Source organism: Crinia signifera, chromosome 6 (assembly GCF_055691185.1).
Source record: "Crinia signifera chromosome 6, ASM5569118v1, whole genome shotgun sequence".
NCBI lineage: Eukaryota > Metazoa > Chordata > Amphibia > Anura > Myobatrachidae > Crinia > Crinia signifera.
In genome coordinates, this window is record NC_139222.1 from 255,172,502 (window position 1) to 255,192,014 (window position 19,513).

Consider the following 19,513-nt stretch of genomic DNA (forward strand, 5'->3'; position numbering starts at 1 on the left):
GAACCTAATGGATTCATGTCATACTGCCACAGAAGCGCTATGTGGGTTCTGCCTGCAGTGATCCCTCTGGAAAGTATACAGATGGAGTGTCTCCCAGCCAGCTCATGGAATCACCAGACTCCCTGAGCTGGCGCAGGCTGGTGGAGATGTGCTCCATCTGATGGGAACTCGCAAAAATCTCACACGGTCATGAGTCCCCATCACACGGTGGCAGGGAGCGGATTCCCTGCCCGTCTCTGCTTCAGAGAGATGGGCAGGGTTAGTGGGGGCAGCTACGGGGAAGACGGAAGAGCAGCGGGGGAGCTCTGCCAGAATGGGGCACGCAAGCATCTCATGTGAGCGCGCCCCCTTCAGGCGGCTGGCAAACGCCGGCAGATGGTGATTCTATCGCCATGTGCAGCTCATATGAGAGCTGCTCCATCTGTACCAAGAAATTATCAATGCCACTAATTTTAATACCAAATAAGAACCTTATTGAGAACACGTTGTAAGAATTCCATACACGGTGCGTTACATTGCATGCATTTTGGACTACATCGCATCGCATGCGATTTGCATGGAATGCACTGCGATCCAAAGCTAGTTCAAAAAGTATGTGCAGCACATACTTTTTGAACAGTGCGATGGGATGTGCGTGGAGCACACATCGCATAGCACCTGCAAGACGCACCGAGTATGGGCACCTTTAAGAAAGTTGTAAAATATACATCATTCTGAAGCTTTTTCTTTGTCGCATCCTTGCCAGCGCGCAATGTGTGCCTTTATAGATAGCTATGACCAATACAGTTTTCATTGCTCTGACTAGACATCTTCTACTTACTTGTAAATAGACACAGCCTTTTCCAGTGGCAGTTACTGTATATTCCCCAGGGAATTCCGGCAGGTCTACGATCTGCAGAAGACCACAATGATCTTTGTCCACATGAATTTCTTTGTGGAACCCTGACTTTGACTCAATAGTCACTGTTGCATCTCCCTTCTTGTGCTGTGTGGCTAGGGCATATTTAGCCAGAGCTTGAATAGACATTGTAGAGTCCTACAAAACAAAATTCATCATTTCTATTTAAAAATGAAAATCCTAGATCTATGAAATTAATGAAGTGTTTGTGAATTTAATATTTGATAATTATTTTGCCCATAATAGGAGATTTTTTTACCATGAGCACATTGTTAACATACTCTCTAAATTTGGATAATGATTTTGGTTAATTTTACAATTTTAAGTATGTTTCCTACAGTATTCAAGCTTTTTTATGCAGATATAAAGATATTTTTATAGATATTTGGTACTTTTTTATGTAATTTATTCACTGCTCTACAATAATATGATTGTATGACATACCAAGAGGTTTTAGGCACCCCCCACTATCCACGCCACCCCGAAGCATGGCGAGCACAGCGAACCCGCCAGGGGCGGCGGAATGCGTCCTCTGATGTTTTCATACCACCACTATCCACGTCGGCGTGGAATTGACTTTTTATAGTGTGGCGAGCGCCGTGAGCCACCAAGCCTGAATCGTGGCGAGTGTAGTGAGCCCCGCGAGCGGACACGTAATACATGTAAAGTAATCCGCGTCCCCTCTCTGCGCTCGCCACACTATATAGAATCAACTCCACGCCAACGTGGATAGTGGGGGTATGAAAATGTCGGAGGATGCGTTCCGCCGCTGCTCGCCACACTCCGGGGTTGCGTGGATAATGGGGGGGTGCGTAAAACATCATTGTATGTCATACAATGATATTATTCTATAGCTAATGTAATGGCATCGCACACCCTATAAAATCGTATGCGATTTTGCGGGAGATGTGATGCGATCCCCTGGGGCATACAGAGCAGTGAATAAATTACATTAAAAAAATCACATCGCACGTCACGAAAATGGCCCATGCGATGCGATTAAATGCGATTTCACTACGTTAGCGTACATAGAAAATCTGGGCGCAGTGCTAGGAAACAAGTACCGTATATTTTAATACTACTGTACTTTTTTCCAGTTTTTGCGTAACATATACAATACAATAACACACTCTTGGCACCATAAATAAGCCTATAAGGCTGATTTGACATTAATTGATTTTTTTTATTGTAATATATTTTATTACAATTCATCTGAAATGCTAAGCACAGTCTATAATTTATTGATACGATTCACCAATCCCCCGATTCCTGAGTTCGGGGTATTTTCAACAAGTTGCGTTTTCCTGATTTGACCACCATAATTTAAAATTATTTTGATTGTCATGTCTGGGGATTATAATGTAGAAAGTCCTTGTGTCCCCAATGGATCATTGATCAATGGCCACTGATAGGCTTTTGTGATCACTGAATTAGGTTAGGTCAGAGTTCCAGGGAAGAGAATGTCTGATGTATAGGACCTTTACTTTATAGTGAAAGTTACTGCACAGTAATGCAAATTCTGATCATGATCATGTATTTAATCAGAATCAGAATCAGAATCATCTTTATTGGCCAGGTATACTTGCGTATGCTTGGAATTTTTTGTGGTAACAAGACTGATTCGAAAAGTTGGTCACCTATACTCTATATAATACACTGTAGAAAACAACCAGTTGTAGCATGAGTAACTAAGGCACCAATGCATCTCCATCCACAGCTGAAGATGTGGATGTGCTGTGTTGACATTGGCCCAATACTCAGTATGCATGGTCGTATCAATTATCACATGTAGGGACAGAGCTTGCAAGAGCTCTATCCCTGTGAATGCTCTCTGCAGCACTATTGGTGATTTTTTTTTGTAAAATTACCCACAGTATTGGATGCCCCTGTACCACTGCTGACACCCCCCTACTGTTGATAACCCACCCTTACCATGCCATGGCCCCCCACATCCATACTCACTAGAGCACCTGTAGAGTTCCCGGTTGCAGTGACATCTGCTGCAGTATAGTGGGCTGCTGTCCGTTGAACACACATATCTGATCAGATTGGCCCAGTTCCTGCACACCTTTCTCTCCCTTAGAGCAGAGAAAGCTGTACAGCGACAGGCACATCACAGTGAGACCTGTGATTATTATCACAGGGCTCAATGCAGAATTAAAAAAAAAAAAAAAAAACAATTATAAGGTACATTCATCCAGATCACATTTCCCAAGGGAAAATGCGATCTGGTTACTTCAAAAATGTGATTTTAAGGGTTTGGAGCAATTTTCACATAAATTGCTGCAAAAGCCATTTATTGCATTACAGTGGTATTAAAATAATATAAAAGGGTGTAAAAAATATTTACCAACACCATTAGCTATTCTATTTCTTCAGGCTGTTTGTAGAGCATGTGCTCAGTACTCTGAATTTTCACAATTTAACAAAAGTCATAGAGGAAGAACAAAAAGTTAATTTTGAACCTGGAGACTGATATATGTTTGCCACCACCAGCGTAAGATAGATATTAGCATTTTTTTTTTGGTATCTAAGATGTATAACCTGAGATGAGTGGAATCCTCCCCATGGTCCTTGCTGTGTTATAAGCCAACGGACGATGTCTGCGCTCTCTGTAAAATCTTTCTCATCAGGTGTCTTCTCAGAAAGCAGAGCCAGAACTACATAGGCCGATGTCTCAATGTCTCCGTGTCTGAATGAGTTTGTTTCCCAATGCTTATATCCCTCTATATGGAGATTTGCAAAGAAAATAAGAATATTGGGAGAAATCAATGCTCATTTTACAATAATGGAAAATACATATATTTTTTAACATCAAAGATTGTCAAGTTTAGAATTGCTGGATTAAAATATGTTTACAGGAAACCTAAATGGACTTGATACAGGCATCACAGGGAGTGGCATAGTTATAAGGGGTGTGGCTTCTTAGAGTCCCCTTTATTTTTGATACTCCGGGGGCATGTCCAGCATCACCGGAGATGGTGCTGTCTGTAATGCAAGCTTATTTATCTGTGACAGGAGCCAAGTGCGGCAGGAGGCTATCACACTGCAGCAGCCCCTTTTGACCTTGCCTTTGTCCAAAACGGAGTCAGAGCCAATTAAAAATAATTTCTTGACCTGTACATCTTAAATAATCTGCATACCTGTCTTAATGGCAGTCTTTTCCAAATGCTTCAGCGTTTCCTGTTTTAGTTCAGTCTCTCCTGCCAGAGCGAAGGCATAGGCCAGGAGAGCCTGGGTATAGGGGGATGTAACGCTGTGGGCTTCATTCTTCATACACTTCAATGCTTTCTCCACAACACTTCCCTAAAAAGAGAAAATGTTAATAGCGAAAAAATGCACAAAGGAGTAAGTAAGTAAGTGGTTAAAAGGTTTTCCCCAGATACAGCTGAAATGTTTTTATTAGTGCAGTGGTTTCGATCACTAAAGACCCATACACAGTGGTGGATTAGCCACGGGGCGATAGGGGCGGTCGCCCCGGGGCCCCCACACATCTAGGGGCCCCCACACCCGCCACCCCACTGCTGGTCACCTGTGGCAGGCAGCGCGGTCTCCCCCTATGTAGTTAAGAACCCCCCATGCGGCCGGTACCTCCTGCCTTGCAGATCCCGACTGTCTTGCGGGTCCCGGCTTTCCCGGCTCCTGCTGCTTACAAAAAAAGTGACATTCAGAAAATGGCTGCCCCCATACGAAGGACAGTTTTTGAGGATGCTAGAGGCGGCGGCCTCCTCTAGCATCTTCAAACATTGTCCTTTGTATGGGGGCAGTCATTTTCCGATTGTCACTTTTTTTATAAGCAGCAGGAGCCGGGGGAGACGCGGGACCCGCAAGACAGCTGGGATCTGCAAGGGGAGGGGGGGGGTTTAACCCTATGGGGGGGGTGTTAACCCTACTGGGGGGGGGGCACAGACCTTTTTGTCCAGGGCCCCCACACACCCTAAGCCGGCCCTGCCCATACATACTAGGATATAGTAAATTATATCACTCAGAAAGGGCTTTCTGAATGCTATCTTGTGGGTGCACTCAATATCCTAACAATGGAAACTCCCATGCATCATTAAAGACAACTGCCATCGGCGGACCATGCAGGTCAATTTGGCTATACAGCCAAACTGAACGAATGTTCAGCGGGTCCCGATGATGTCGCAAACTATATGTTTACCGATATCATTCAGTGTGTATACTCAATATTGGCTACCCAAGCCTGATGCAGATATTATTAAATATATCAGTGGTAGCCAGGGTCGCTTAGTGTGTATGGGGCTTAATACAATGTCTCATGTTTTTATATACAGTAGTAAAGTCTGAATAATATATTATACAGGATGGTACTTGTTTCCTAGCACGGCCACAATCGTATGGATCGTGTACCTTTAAGTTAAGGTACACGATCCATACGATGGACCCGATTTCCTTTGAAATCAGGTCCATTTTGCCGGCTAGGAGACAATATCGGGGGCATCGCGTCGGTCGGGACCATTAACAATGGTCCCGACGCGACCGACGCGATGCCCCCGATTTCCCCATAGGCTTCAATGTTAAAAAATATTTTAACATTGAAATCTTGTCGGGAAAGGTAAAATATCGGGGGCATCGCGTCGGTCGGGACCATTAACATTGGTCCCGACGCGATGCCCCCGATTTTTCCATAGACTTCAATGTTAAAATATTTTTTAACATTAAATTTTGAAAAAATGTGAAAAATGTGAAATGGGCCAATATGACCCATTTCACATTATAGATGTCCCCGTCGTTACCCCACGACAGACGCCAACCCGAAGCGTGGCGAGCGCAGCGAGCCCGCGAGGGGCGGCGGTGCGCGTCCTCCGACCTTTTCATTCCCCTACTATCCACTAGGGCGTGGAGTGAGAATAGAATAGTGTGGCGAGCGCAGCGAGCCACCGAGCCCGAAGTTATACGCGTCCTGTGAAGTTATACGCGTCCCCTCGCGGGGCTCGCTGCGCTCGCCACGCTTCGGGCTCGGTGGCTCGTTGCGCTCGCCACACTATTCTATTCTCAACTCCACGCCGACGTGGATAGTAGGGGAATGAAAAGGTCGGAGGACGCGCACCGCCGCCCCTCGCGGGCTCGCTGCGCTCGCCACGCTTCGGGTTGGCGTCTATCGTGGGGTGGGGTGTACGCCGGGACATTTGGGGGGGTTGGGAATATTTTACATTGAATTCAATGTAAAATCGGGTCCCAGGGACCCGATTTACATTTCATTAAAAAAAAAAAATCGGGTCCAAAATCGGTCGGTCGCGTCGATCGCATCGCATGCGACCAAATCGCATGCGATGCGATCGACCCGATTTTTCCGACACGACCACCCCGATGTAAATCGGTGTGGCCGTGCTAGGAAACAAGTACCTACAGGATTACTGTCCTGCTGTTCTCCATGCATCTGTTCACCTTATTTTTTAGCCATTTGTCACATTCACCAGAACATTGTGGTTGGTTGGTACAAAACCGGTCAGGTGTATGGCCAAGTCATGTTACAGGCTCTGCTAGAAGCTAATCAGCTGCTATAAACAACTGTTCACTTTACTCTCTCCCAGATTTGGTAAATTCCCTTCTTTGGGCCTAATTCAAGATTGATCGGATGGGGCGGAATTCATCCCCATTCTAAAGGTGGTGGTGGTGGTGGTGGTGGGGGGGGGGGGCATGCATGTATTTGCACATGTGCAAATGCCTTCCACTAGTATAACACTCGCCAAGGCATTCACATGGGTATGGGAGGAAGTTGGGTGGGCAGGGAGCAGCATCAGGGGAAATGCACCCCTATGCATTTTATGCATGGGCACCCCTATGGTTTATACAAATCCTGGGTACAATTATCACACTATGATATCCTACCTCCCAACTTTGAGGAGAGAGTAGGAGGGACGCCGGCGCGTGGCTGAAAATGTTAGGGTGTGGCCTAACAGGAAGGTTGTGGCCTTTATTCGCAAGGCCACGCCCCTGGTTTCACCGCATGCACACAGCGTCTATTTATGGGTGACGGGGGTACTCCCAACTGCCCCCCGCTGTGGAACACTGCCGCCCCTGGCCGAGACACGGGAACATCCACAAAAACGGGACAGTTGGGAGGTTTGTGGTATTACAAATGCAACAGTAATATCTAATTTTTTAAATATTTGCAATATTAACATATGGCAACCTTAATATGGATGCAGTTAAAATCCCGGCGGTCGGGATCCTGGTGTTCAGAATCCAGACCGCCGAAATCCCGACCGCCGAAATCCCGACCGCCGAAATCCCGACCGCCGAAATCCCGACACTTTCTCCCTCCGTGGGTGTCCACGACACCCCTGGAGGGAGAATAAATCAGCGTGCCAAGCGTAGCGAGGCACCGGGCCCGCTGCGTGGCGAGCGCAGCGAGCCCGCAAGGGGGGGCGATACACGACCCCCCCTTGTCGGGATTTCGGCGGTCAGGATTCCGGCGTCGGGATTTTGAATGCCGGGATCCCGACCGCCGGGATTTCATACTGAATCCCTTTATATAACCACAAGTTTCAGCATGATCAAGGAAATGTTTTTGTGGTACTTATATGTTAGTTGGGCGCCCACTCTGCTATTTGCTTAGTTTTCGCCACGCTTTGGGCTTGGTGGCTCGCTGCACTCACCACACTATATAAAATCAACTCCATGCTGACATGGATAGTGGGGGTATGAGCGTATTAACTATAGTGGGCGCCCAACTAACATATAAGTACCGATTTTGCTATATCTAACAAAGGGAAACAAACACATATTTTACATTTCATGAACTGTCATTGGAAGTTAGTGTAATGTCAATCATTTGGTTGGTATTTATATATTTTATGTTGTCTTTAGTTTGTCCAATGCAAGGTAGAGTATGAAACAAGATCACTTACATTGCAGACCACGTGATGCTCCAGCAGGGAGATAACAATGTACGCAGTATTTGCAACCATATTTTCTGCCTATTGGGGAATGGAAAAAAATACCAAATTTTAAGTAATAACATTTATTATACATTATGCGATTTGGAGCCGATTTCACCCGGTTTCGGCACTTTGGGACAATAAATCCGGTGAAATCGAGCCAAAATCGTATGTGTGTGACATTTGTTCTGATCCGATGCACGGTCCCGGATCGGAATGGATCAGGGGGTCGGACATGCAGCATGTACGATGACGTCAAACCTCCGGCAGCGGGGGTGTGTGGGGGTGTGGTATAATTCACCGACAGTCGGGATTCCGAAAGTCATTACTCACACGTCGGAATCCCGGCTGCACAGCGGTGGCGAGCGCAGCTATTTTATTCTCCCTCTATGGGGGTCGTGGACCCCCACGAGGGAGCAGTCGGGATTCCGATGTCAGAGTAATTACTGTCGGAATCCCCACTGTCGGGGAGCCGTCCGGAACCCGGCAGCGGGCAGGCTGCGGCGGCTATTAGAATTTTAAAATAATGTGTCAAATGACTGGCCAGCCTCTGATTAGATCTCTCACATGAGCCCCAGTGAAACATGTAATAGATGCGAGCATACCTTTAGATCATTATTGAAGTAAGGTTCAGATTCCTGAAAACAACCATTTGGTAACTGCTCCTTCTGTAACCAGGTCACAGCTTGCTGAATGATGGCCTCATCTATGTGGATGAAGTCCTGAGCATTGCTGAAAGCCTTCACTACTAATGCTGTGATCCTGCAACAGGATTCAAAATATTGGTTAGTAAAGCTGAAATAAAGCCATCAGTGATAAACTATACAGGTGACAGATCATGAGTTATCTTATCATTGATTTTAAAATTAAAATATTTATATACTATAGGGGTAATTCAGACATGATCAAATGGCTGTGAATTCGCAGCAGCCAGAGATCAGTTAAGCTGCTGCCCTGCTCCAGCGAAATCCCACTTTGCAAATGAATGTGCTTGCTGTGCCAATGGATGTGTACGGGTGCACATCCATTCTCACTTGTGCGAATATGTCCGAAGCGGCGAATAAGTATCAGGCTACGCAGCGCCTGCGATGACTTGTGCCCTCTGTAAAAATCATCCAAAGGTGATTTGGATGATTTTTACAGAGGGCACAAGTCATCGCAGGCGCTGCGTAGCCTGATACTTATTTGCCGCTGCGATAAAAAACAGTCACATCTGGGCTGAAGCTGATGTCACACCTAAGATGGCTTGGCACGGCAACACTGTCAGAGTTTTTTATGGCATGCCCAGCATTTTTATAGCCACTCCCAAAAAAACGTCAGTTTCCACCCTGACACGCACACTCCCTATTAATCACCTTGGCCCTTATTCTGATCGGTGCGTACCTTCCCGAATTCTTACGGAGCGGGCCGCACGCCACGCTGTGCGGACATCGTCCGTAGAAACGCCCACCGAGGCTCCGCATTCGGACGGACTCACTCTTTAAGAAGAGGGCGTGTGTACGGACGACATCCAAACCTTGCGTGTGCGGTGGACACGAACAGATTCTGCACGGTCTTACAGCGTAAGCACGGTCTTACCGCGTCAGAACGGACGGGAACCTGGCCGTACGCACCGATGCTGTGTATTTACGCACAAATCACCACTATTATCATAAGACCCAAATCTGTAACATGACTCGCTTATGCAATTAGGCAACCTCATTAAAAAGGGATTGTTTTTAATGGTCATCTATTATTTATCTAATTGATAATTAAAAAAACACTTTAATACCACTTTAGATTAACCCTGTACTTGAAGTGTTGGTGCTATACTTTTGTTGTGAAGCCACCTGATGTGTTCCTAATGATTCTGCTGTGGCTATGTATGTCATAAATATTTTATTTTAACATTTATTTTTTTTCATTCCTGCCATGGTACCTTTTAATTTGTTGCATGTGAGAAATAACATGCTTTCCATTTTATTTTTGAATTTTTTGTAATAAATGTATTTTTTAATCCCCAAATGTGTGGTTTAATTGTTACATGTTACATGTAGAAGTGAAATGTCTATTTCTATTAGTGATAGTAAGTTCTATCCATTGTTTGCAGTGTAAATGTGTGTGAAAACTGCAGCATATATGTGTGGTCCATTTAAGCTGCAATGGTTCCAATAGAAGCACTGACAAGCGTGTAATTAATGAGTAATGAGTAAAGGAGTGGATTGTATTGTGTTCAGCTGACATTGGTTGAGGTGCGGCCGTCCTGATTAGGCGTTCCGATTGCCTAGCGCATGAACGAGTGGTGTCCGCAAAGCAATACTTGCTTATGGACACCGCATATTTCTTGCCTTTTTGTTCGCGTGCATTCGGTGTGCTGTCCGAATGCATGCCTACCAGAATGAGTGCACTCCCTCGTGTCCGCCCATGTTTACGCCCAGTTTAGCCCACTTTGAAACTACGCCCCTGTGTAGTTCCAAATGACCCCCATAATACGCCCATATTTCCCGAGTGATTGCGGTGCACATTTCTGTACGGTATTAGTGAGAACAAGTACGTAGACCATGCGTGGCACATGCGCATAGCGTTCCCCACGCATGCGCAGACGGCTGAAAAACGCCATCTGAAAGTATTCGGAAATTTACGCATCGACCAGAATAAGGCCCCTTGAGAAAGGCAAGCAAACATAACTAGTTTCAGGAGTTCATCTCTGGACGACTTCGTGCATGTGAATGGTAAGCCGAGTTCATGCGCAGTGTATCAATAAACGCACGCTGTGCATATTTGCAACCAAGCAATCAGGTCTGAATCGGGCCCTATATGTAATACAAGGAGGTAGTTAAAAGCAGAGCAGCAGCGAGGGGAGGGGTACTAATTAACCGGGCCAAGGCTTGCTGAAGGTGCCCGGCGGGAGCCCCCTCCTGGTCAGCAGCAGCAGCACACACCTCTACAGCATGTGCTGTGCTGATAGCAGGCTTAGGGCGGGATGTACTAATGAATGGGCCGGACTGGGGCATAGCCTAGGGGGAGGCCCCCCTTGACAGGGGTTGGAAGGAGCGAGTGGATTGAAATGGGTTAGCAGGGGAGGGGTTAGCTGAGGGATGACGAGGTGGGGGAGGGGCTTAACGGGGTGGTGGGGTGTTATATATTGGGGGGTCACGTAGTCCAGGTCAGACATTTTGTCTGGAGATCAAAAGCTCCATCTGTCCTGCCTAGGATGGCGGAGATTGATGCAGCGCTGGCTTCCCTGAGAGAGGTGGCTGGTACACAAGGAGCGGCCTGGTTGCAGGAGCAAGTGTCAGGCCTCTTACGGGGGTTGCGAGCAGATGCGCACACGTCTGCCCCGCTTGGCGCCCGGCCTCGGAGGTCGCTTCCTCCGGAGCGCCTTAGCCCTTCCTTTACCCCCAGAACTCGGCGCCGGTCAAGGAGCCCCATACGGGACCCTCCAGGCCGAGCCGCGGGACGGACACCTTCCTCCCAGCAGGCCCGACCTGGGAGGAATCCAACTGGATGGCGGAGTTCTCGGCGCGGGGGGGGGGTCGCCTCCCCGTGCGGGAGGAAGCAGCGGGAGTGACATCGGGACCAGGCGCGGCGGGGCATGGCGGACATGCTGCTGCCCAGCGTGAGGGCTATGCTGAGAGAGGTGGAGGAGCCACGGGGAGCGAGCAGCAGCCGGCTGGCTTAGACCGCGGTGAGCAGCCTTTAACCAGCACGGCACCTGCGGGATCCTTGGCTGGTGTGAGTGCGGCGACCGGGCCTGCTGGTGCAGAAGATGTACCTGGGTCGACTGGAGGATTGAGAGAACGTCAGGAAACAGGAGCTGCGGCTGCTGGGTTCACAGCCCCCAGGCAGCCTGGTGAGTCATCATTAATGTCCTTTTTGCCTCTGTCAGTTAGTCAAGGGGGGGCGGGTGCAGGTCAGCAAGGCGATGGCAGTAGGGGTCTTGTGGAACTGGTTACTGGTTTTGCGGAGTGGTTTTCTAGTGTGCGGCAGGGGGGCGGGACCGTCACCAGGGAAGGCGTGGGTTTCGCCGGGACAGAGCACTACGGGTAATAGTAGTGGGGGAGCCCCACAAGCTAGCGGGGAAGCGGAGGCGGAGGCAGTGCGGGTTAGTGACTCAGCTAAGGGGGAGGTATATGTCTGCTTTGAGGGGCCGTTGGGGGCACATCTGAAGCAGGAGGTGAAGGAGAAGATTTGGAAAGGGGAATATGTGGAAATCTTTTCCTTGCTCCCATTAGAACGGTTCAACTTAGATAGACCGCGGAAGGATGAAAAGAAGGAGGAGGAGGAACGCCGGCTGATACCAAGGACGTTTTCAAATTGGTTACAGGCATTTGCTATTCTAGCAAGTGTGATTGGTGAAAAAGCGCCGGAGAATTGCTCCCCCTTGTTTTGTTATATGGATGCGATTGCAGAGGCGGAAAGGGTTTATGGGGGTCAGGCTTGGCTGCGTTATGATGAGCAATTTAGGCAGAGGAAGGCGGTGTGGCCTAGTATCCGGTGGGATCACAAGGATATTGGGCTTTGGTTGAAAGTTACGGCGCATAATCGGTTGGGGCAGCCCTTTCGGGGGGATAGGGGGGGAGCAAGAGAAGGGGTCAATAACACGGCCTTGCAAAAGGGCTTGTGTTTCGCATTCAATGAAGGATCATGTCGCTTTGGTGCAAAGTGCAAGTTTAAGCATGAATGCTCACCTTGCGGAGGTACCCATGGGGCAAGCAAGTGCTTCAGGGGAAAACCGAGGGAGTCCAATTCAAAAGGGGGTGACTCCAATATGCCTGGAAAAGATGCGGGGGTATCTGCGTAGATACCCAAATAGACAGGTGGCGGTGCTTTTAGAGGAGGGGTTTAGGGAAGGGTTTAAAATCCCTTCGGAGGTTACGGCTACCGGGGTTTTTAAGGGGAACTTGAAATCAGCCAGAGAACACCCAGATGTAGTGGGGGAAAAGTTAGCAAAGGAAGTATTGTTGGGTAGCATGTCGGGTCCTTTTTCATCGCCGCCAATTGCGGATTTAGTGGTCTCGCCTTTAGGGGTAGTCCCCAAAAAAAGAGGCGAACAAGTTTCGCCTCATACATCATTTGTCATTTCCAAAAGGGGCGTCGGTCAATGATGGTATTGACCCTGACATTTGTTCAGTGGTTTATACGTCGTTTGACGCGGCTGTGCAGTGGGTGAAGCGCTTTGGAAAAGGGGCACGTTTGGCGAAAACAGATATAGAGGCGGCTTTTAGGTTGTTGCCGGTTCACCCGTCGAGTGTTCGTCTTTTAGGTTGTTTTTGGGATGGGGGTACTTTGTTGATCGTTGTCTACCGATGGGGTGCTGCCTGTCGTGTGCGTATTTCGAAGCGTTCAGTTCATTTTTGGAATGGGTGGTTAGGGATGTATCTGGTTGTGGATCGATTATTCATTATCTGGATGATTTTTTGTGTATCGGTCCAGGGGACGGTAAGGTTTGTGCATTGTTGCTGAGAACGGTGGAGCAGGTGGCAGCGGAGTTTGGGGTTCCTTTGGCTCCCGAAAAAACTGAAGGGCCGGCGTCGGTGATTACTTTTCTGGGGATTACTATAGACACTGAGAGGATGGAATGTCGCTTTCCAGTGGAAAAATTGGTGTCGCTGAAGGCGGAGGTAGGGAGGGCGGCGCTCTTAAAAAAGGTCAAGCTGAAGGAATTGCAGTCGTTGCTAGGCAAGTTGAACTTTGCATATCGTATTATCCCAATGGGACGAATTTTCAGCAGACGATTGGCGGGGGAGACGGCCGGGGTTAGTTCTCCGCATCATTTCATTAGATTGGGGAGGGAGTTGCGAGGTGACTTGAAGGTGTGGGCGGAGTTCTTGGAGTCATTTAATGGAAGGGCCATGTGGATGTCGGACTCGGTGGTGGCATTTGATTTGGATTTGTTTACTGACGCGGCCGGGAGCGTTGGTTACGGAGCTTATTGTCAAGGTCACTGGAGTGTCGGCAAATGGCCAGAGTCATGGTATCAACGTGGCTGGGTACGGAACTTGGCGTTGCTGGAGTTATTTCCGATTCTGGTATCTGTGGTGATTTGGGGGGAGTTGTTTCGGAACAGGAAAATTTGTTTCCATTGCGACAATATGAGTGTGGTTAATGCGATTAATCAATTGTCTGCATCATCTCCTCCTGTGGTTAAGTTATTGCAGCGGTTAGTGTTAGAATGTTTGGCCTTGAATGCTTGGGTGATAGCACGGCACGTTCCGGGGGTTGCTAACTGTATAGCGGATTCTTTGTCTCGTTGGCAGTGGGATCGCTTCAGGGAAGTGGCGCCGGGAGCAGATCAGAGTGGGGTTGATTGCCCAAGTCACCTTTGGGAGCTGCTGGAAGAGTAGTGGATCAGCTCATCAGGGCTTCCCTTGCACCGGGCACGTGGTCGGCTTACTGTCAGGAATGGCAGCACTGGAACGATTGGTGCAGGTCGGTGGGCCTACAGGAAGGCGAAGATGAGATGGGGGTGTTGCTTTATATTGGCCATTGTAAAGAGATGGGGTGGTCAGTATCTAAAATTGGTCGGTGCATGGCAGGTTTTGGAGTTTGGTTTTCGGGCCTGTGCAAGGCCGGACGTCACGAAGAGTTTCCTGGTATCACAAGCGCTGAAGGGATGGAGAAGGGGTCATGCAGTGCTGGACAAAAGGAGACCGGTTTCCTTCCAGGTGTTACATGGGCTGGGCGATAGGTTGGGGTCGGTCTGCCGGTCGAATTATGAAGTTAAGTTGTTCAAATTAGCTTATTCATTAGCGTTTTTTGTGGCATTAAGGTTGGGGGAATTGTCGGGTCACCGGGGGGTTTAAAATACGAGGAGGTTGACCTATTTTCGGATAGGGTGGAATTTGTTTTGAGTCGGTCAAAAACGGACCAATTGGGTAAGGGAAAACGGGTAGTTTTGTTTGCAGTGCAGGGTTCCTCTATGTGCCCGGTGGAATGTCTTCGAGTTTTCAGGGAGTGTAGGTTTTCCGGGGGTCGGCTGAGTGACCCATTATTGGTACATGCGGATGGGTCATTTTTGTCCCGTTTTCAATTTGTAAGCATATTTAGGAAAGGGCTACGTTGGTTGGGATTGAGGGCGGAGGATTATGCGGGGCACTCGTTTAGGATTGGAGCAGCGACGGAGGCAGCGCGTTTGGGTTTTTGAGAGGATTTAATAAAAAAGATTGGGAGGTGGGATTCGGCGCGGTTCAAATCGTATGTGCGCCTTGGAAAGTTGTAATGATCTGGTTAACATTTGATCGAGGGTTGTTCGTGTCTTGTCTCTTTTGTTTTGTTTAGGGCAGCCTTCGTGCCTCATCTGGATTATGGGACATTCGTATGTCTTTTGGGGCGCCATATGAGCTGGAGTGAGACCAAATGGAAGACAGTTGGGGTTGGATGGAAAGGAGTTTGAGGTCCGCTGGCTGGGAAGGCGTGGTATGGTGTGGAGCGGGGTGTTACCGGAATTTCACCATTTTGTACGTCTGGATAGGCCTCCTGATATTTTAGTTTTGCATACAGGGGGTAATGACCTGGGAGCGAGGCCTTTTCGGGAGTTGATTCGCGACATTAAGTTTGATTTGTTACGCATTTGGGCTTTATTTCCAGGAGTCATTACAGTTTGGTCTGATATAGTACCACGGCAATTTTGGAGGGATGCTCGTTCGGTGGAAAAAAATCAATAAAGCCAGGATAAAGGTGAATAGAGCGGTGGTGAGTTTTATGGCCTGAAATGGTGGAGTGGTGGTGCGTCATAGGGAACTGGAGTCAGGTACGGGTGCATTTTGGAGGGGAGATGAAGTTCACTTAAATGCAGTGGGCATAGATCTGTGGTCTCTGGCTTTGCAAGGTGGAGTGGAAATTGGCGTGGGTATGTGGCGGGGACGCAGGGGGTTAAAGGGTTAACCCCATGCGTTGTGGCGGAGGGGATCCTCGAGGTTGGTGGTCATGGAGGCTTGGCTTTGTGGCGGGGAGGGCCCCATGGTGGGGGCTGGACTCCTCGGGGTGAGGCGATATATATATATAATGAGCACTGGGTATCTGCATTTCGGTGCCCTCGAGCCAGTGTCATCGGCTGGGGGTAAAGCCCGGGGGAGTGCTCGGATATATATATACTGGATTTTAGAGTTTGGAGCCTCGAGGACCACCTCTGTCGGGTAATGTTTGGTCTATTGTTAAATTGCTATTGTTTAATAAAGATGGCCGCTGTGGCCAATTTCATCCAATACTGAGTGGTTGTGTCTTATTACGTGGAAAAAGGGGGTGATGGGAAAGGTCACAGTGAGTTGACAATACACTGTCATGAATGGGCCGGACTGGGGCGTAGCCTAGGGGGAGGCCCCCCTTGACAGGGGTTGGAAGGAGCGAGTGGATTGAAATGGGTTAGCAGGGGAGGGGTTAGCTGAGGGATGACGAGGTGGGGGAGGGGCTTAACGGGGTGGTGGGGTGTTATATATTGGGGGGTCACGTAGTCCAGGTCAGACATTTTGTCTGGAGATCAAAAGCTCCCACCCACCCTCCCTCTTTTTAGTGTCAGTAGGTTTAAGTTTAGGGGATAGGGTTCGGTTAGTGTGTTAAGTGTTAACTTCTGTCACAGTGGCCGGGGCGGAGGGGATCCTCGAGGTTGGTGGTCATGGAGGCTTGGCTTTGTGGCGGGGAGGGCCCCATGGTGGGGGCTGGACTCCTCAGGGTGAGGCGATATATATATATATATATATATATATATATATATATAATGAGCACTGGGTATCTGCATTTCGGTGCCCTCGAGCCAGTGTCATCGGCTGGGGGTAAAGCCCGGGGGAGTGCTCGGAAATATATACTGGATTTTAGAGTTTGGAGCCTCGAGGACCACCTCTGTCGGGTAATGTTTGGTCTATTGTTAAATTGTTATTGTTTAATAAAGATGGCCGCTGTGGCCAATTTCATCCAATACTGAGTGGTTGTGTCTTATTACGTGGAAAAAGGGGGTGATGGGAAAGGTCACAGCGAGTTGACAATACACTGTCATGGGAAAATGCGGTAAAACACCCGTTTTACCGCATTTTCCTATGTATCAATACCCGTCCGCCCCGTTTTCGCTGGTCAGGGTATCGCCACCCTCTGGGTGGCGATACCCCATAGAAGCCTATGGGCTTCTTTTGCCGTCCGCCATCCGCGCTGCCCCCCCTCCCATCCTCCTTTGATCTCCGGCAGGGGACATCCTAGCTTCACAGACTTCTCTCCCTAGTGTCGCACCCTAACATCGTTCACTGACATTGATTTCAATGAAACCTGTTATTGTTTGCGTCAGTTGATTTTAATGTGGATTTTAGAGCATAAAATACTGCCTGTCAGCCCATAAAAAGTGACCTTTTGACTGTCGACCTTCCCAATGTTGACCTAATGCTTGTGTCGACCTAACATAAGATGGGATGCGATGGGACCCGATTTAAGGGTTTTAAGAGCTCACTGTACAATTTTAATATTGCGTCGCATCACATGCCATTACAATGGCATGTGATGCGAAGCAACGTGATCATACCCAGTTTTTAATTGTACAGCCACCCTGATGGGTGATTCCTATGTTAAATGCACCCCCAGACCCGATTTTTAATTGTACAGCCACCCTTATGGGTGATTACTATGTTAAATGCACCCCCATTGTTAACGCCACCCCCACTATCAACACCAACCCGAAGTGTGGCGAGCGCAGCGAGCCCTCGAGGGGCGGTGGTACGTGTCCTCTGACCTTTTCATACCCCCACTATCCACGTCGGCGTGGAGTTGATTTTATAAAGTGTGGCGATCGCAGCAAGCCACCGAGCCCGAAGCGTGGCGATCGCAGCGAGCCCCGCGAGGAACCGCAAAATACATGTGAAGTTATCCGCGTCCCCTCGCGGGGCTCGCTGCGCTCTCCACGCTTCGGGCTCGGTGGCTCGTTACGCTCGCCACACTATATAAGGTCAACTCCATGCCAACGTGGATAGTGGGGGTATGAAAAGGTCAGAGGGCAAGTACCGCCGCAACTCGCGGGATCGCTGCGCTCGCCACGCTTCCGGTTGGCGTTATTAGTGGTGGTGGCGTTACCAATGGGGGTGCATTTAACATAGTAATCACCCATCAGGGTGGCTGTACAATTAAAAATCGGGTCTGGGGGTGCATTTAACATAGTAATTACCCATCAGGGTGCCTGTACAATAAAAAATCGGGTCACGTCGCATGCGATCAGATCGTATGCGATGCGATACGACCAATACAATGCCCTACGATGGAAATCGTGGGTGATGTGATAATACACAAGTAAGAGTCTTTTTTATATGTAGAGCATGTATCACAATTGCACAAAATCGAACTAGAGGAAATCAAAGAATATTTTACACATACCAGAAATTTGGATCATCACCTGGAAACCCCCCATATGAGCCATTTTCATTTTTAAAAGTCAGCTGTCTCTGGTAACCTGCGAGATAAAGAAACATTAGTAATAAATAATTCTGTGTACAATTGGTTCCACTTCTACCAGTGTTTTTTCTGCTACAATTAAAAAAAAAGATTATTGACCGAGTGCTCTAAGTGCTGATATACAACCATACCGGCCGCCTTGCACTGGGGGGGGGTGATTCAATAATGATCCGATGGGTCAAATCTGGAACCATTCCAATGGTGGGTGTTAAGGTCGGGGGTGTCCTCACCTGCCCTAACTCCATTGTCTCAACCTGGGATTAGTGGACGCGTGCTGAGCTAGGCTTCACCTCTAATAGCCGCATTCGAAGGAGCCCGTTAGTCAGGCTCCGACCCCAATGCCACCAGGTCTTACGAGTGACAACGCGCCCGCCAAGGCCAGGAGTGAACAAGGGGAAAGCTAACTAAGACCCACGTGAGGCGAGGAACCCCCAGACCCCTAGAGGGCGACTATACCAGATAGTGCTGGAGTAACAATACTCAGGGATGGTAAAATACAAACTAGTGTAACCTGACAGGTGTAACAATACACAATAGATGGAATGATAGCAACGGGATGTAACAAGACACTGAATCCCTGACAGGTGTAACAATACACAACAGATGGAATAATATCAATGAAATATAACAGGACACTGAATCCCTGACAGAAGTAATAATACACAGCAGATGGAGTAATCAATATATAAGTACAAGAAAGAATGGTGGGGAGACCCCCAACTTATCTGAGAGATGGTACCCAGCAGACAAGTGAGAGCACCACAGCTGCACTGGGTAGATACACCAGGATAATAGTACTGGAACACTGGGAAGCCTGAGACTGCAAACCAAAAGACAGGAACAGGCACAGGAGCAACCATGAACCAGGAAACAGGCACACTCTGGACAAGAAGTCAGAACTATCACCGGCGTCTGACCTGCCCGCCCAGGAAGTTTAAATACGGCAGCCGTCCAATGAGGTGCTGCTGCTGCTAATTGCACATCTGTGCAGCCGAGTGTTGAGCCTCTTCCTCCCTGCGTCCTCCGTCGCCTAGGCAACCGCTGCGGCAAGGGAGGAGGCGGCTGTATGTCACATCCTGGGCGCTGAGTGACGCCCGCCAGATGTCTGGGGGTGATGATGCGGCAGCGCCTTTGCATATTTGCGCTTGTGCAGACCCCGGGAGCAAACAGCTTTGGCAAGTTTCACACTCGCTGAGCCGTTCACTCCATAGGAGGCGGGCAGGGGTGGACATTGGGATGGAGCAGGGGAACGGCCCGGCATTTTATTAGAGACCCCATGAAAATGCTGGGCCTTCCCCTGGCAGGT

At 48.5% G+C, this 19,513-nt stretch overlaps 1 protein-coding gene across 1 annotated transcript in view; it reads right to left on the reverse strand.

Moving 5' to 3' along the window:
• Positions 1–19,513, reverse strand: part of LOC146009230 (alpha-2-macroglobulin-like) — a 240,847-nt gene that overhangs the window by 23,733 nt on the left and 197,601 nt on the right. The window contains exons 25-30 of the mRNA XM_083149392.1: positions 18,130–18,205; positions 8,409–8,565; positions 7,774–7,842; positions 4,042–4,204; positions 3,443–3,624; positions 821–1,036 (exon numbers count right to left, since the gene is read on the reverse strand). Of these exons, the coding sequence (XP_083005518.1) occupies positions 821–1,036; positions 3,443–3,624; positions 4,042–4,204; positions 7,774–7,842; positions 8,409–8,565; positions 18,130–18,205 (863 nt within the window). The remainder of the gene's footprint in view (positions 1–820; positions 1,037–3,442; positions 3,625–4,041; positions 4,205–7,773; positions 7,843–8,408; positions 8,566–18,129; positions 18,206–19,513) is intronic.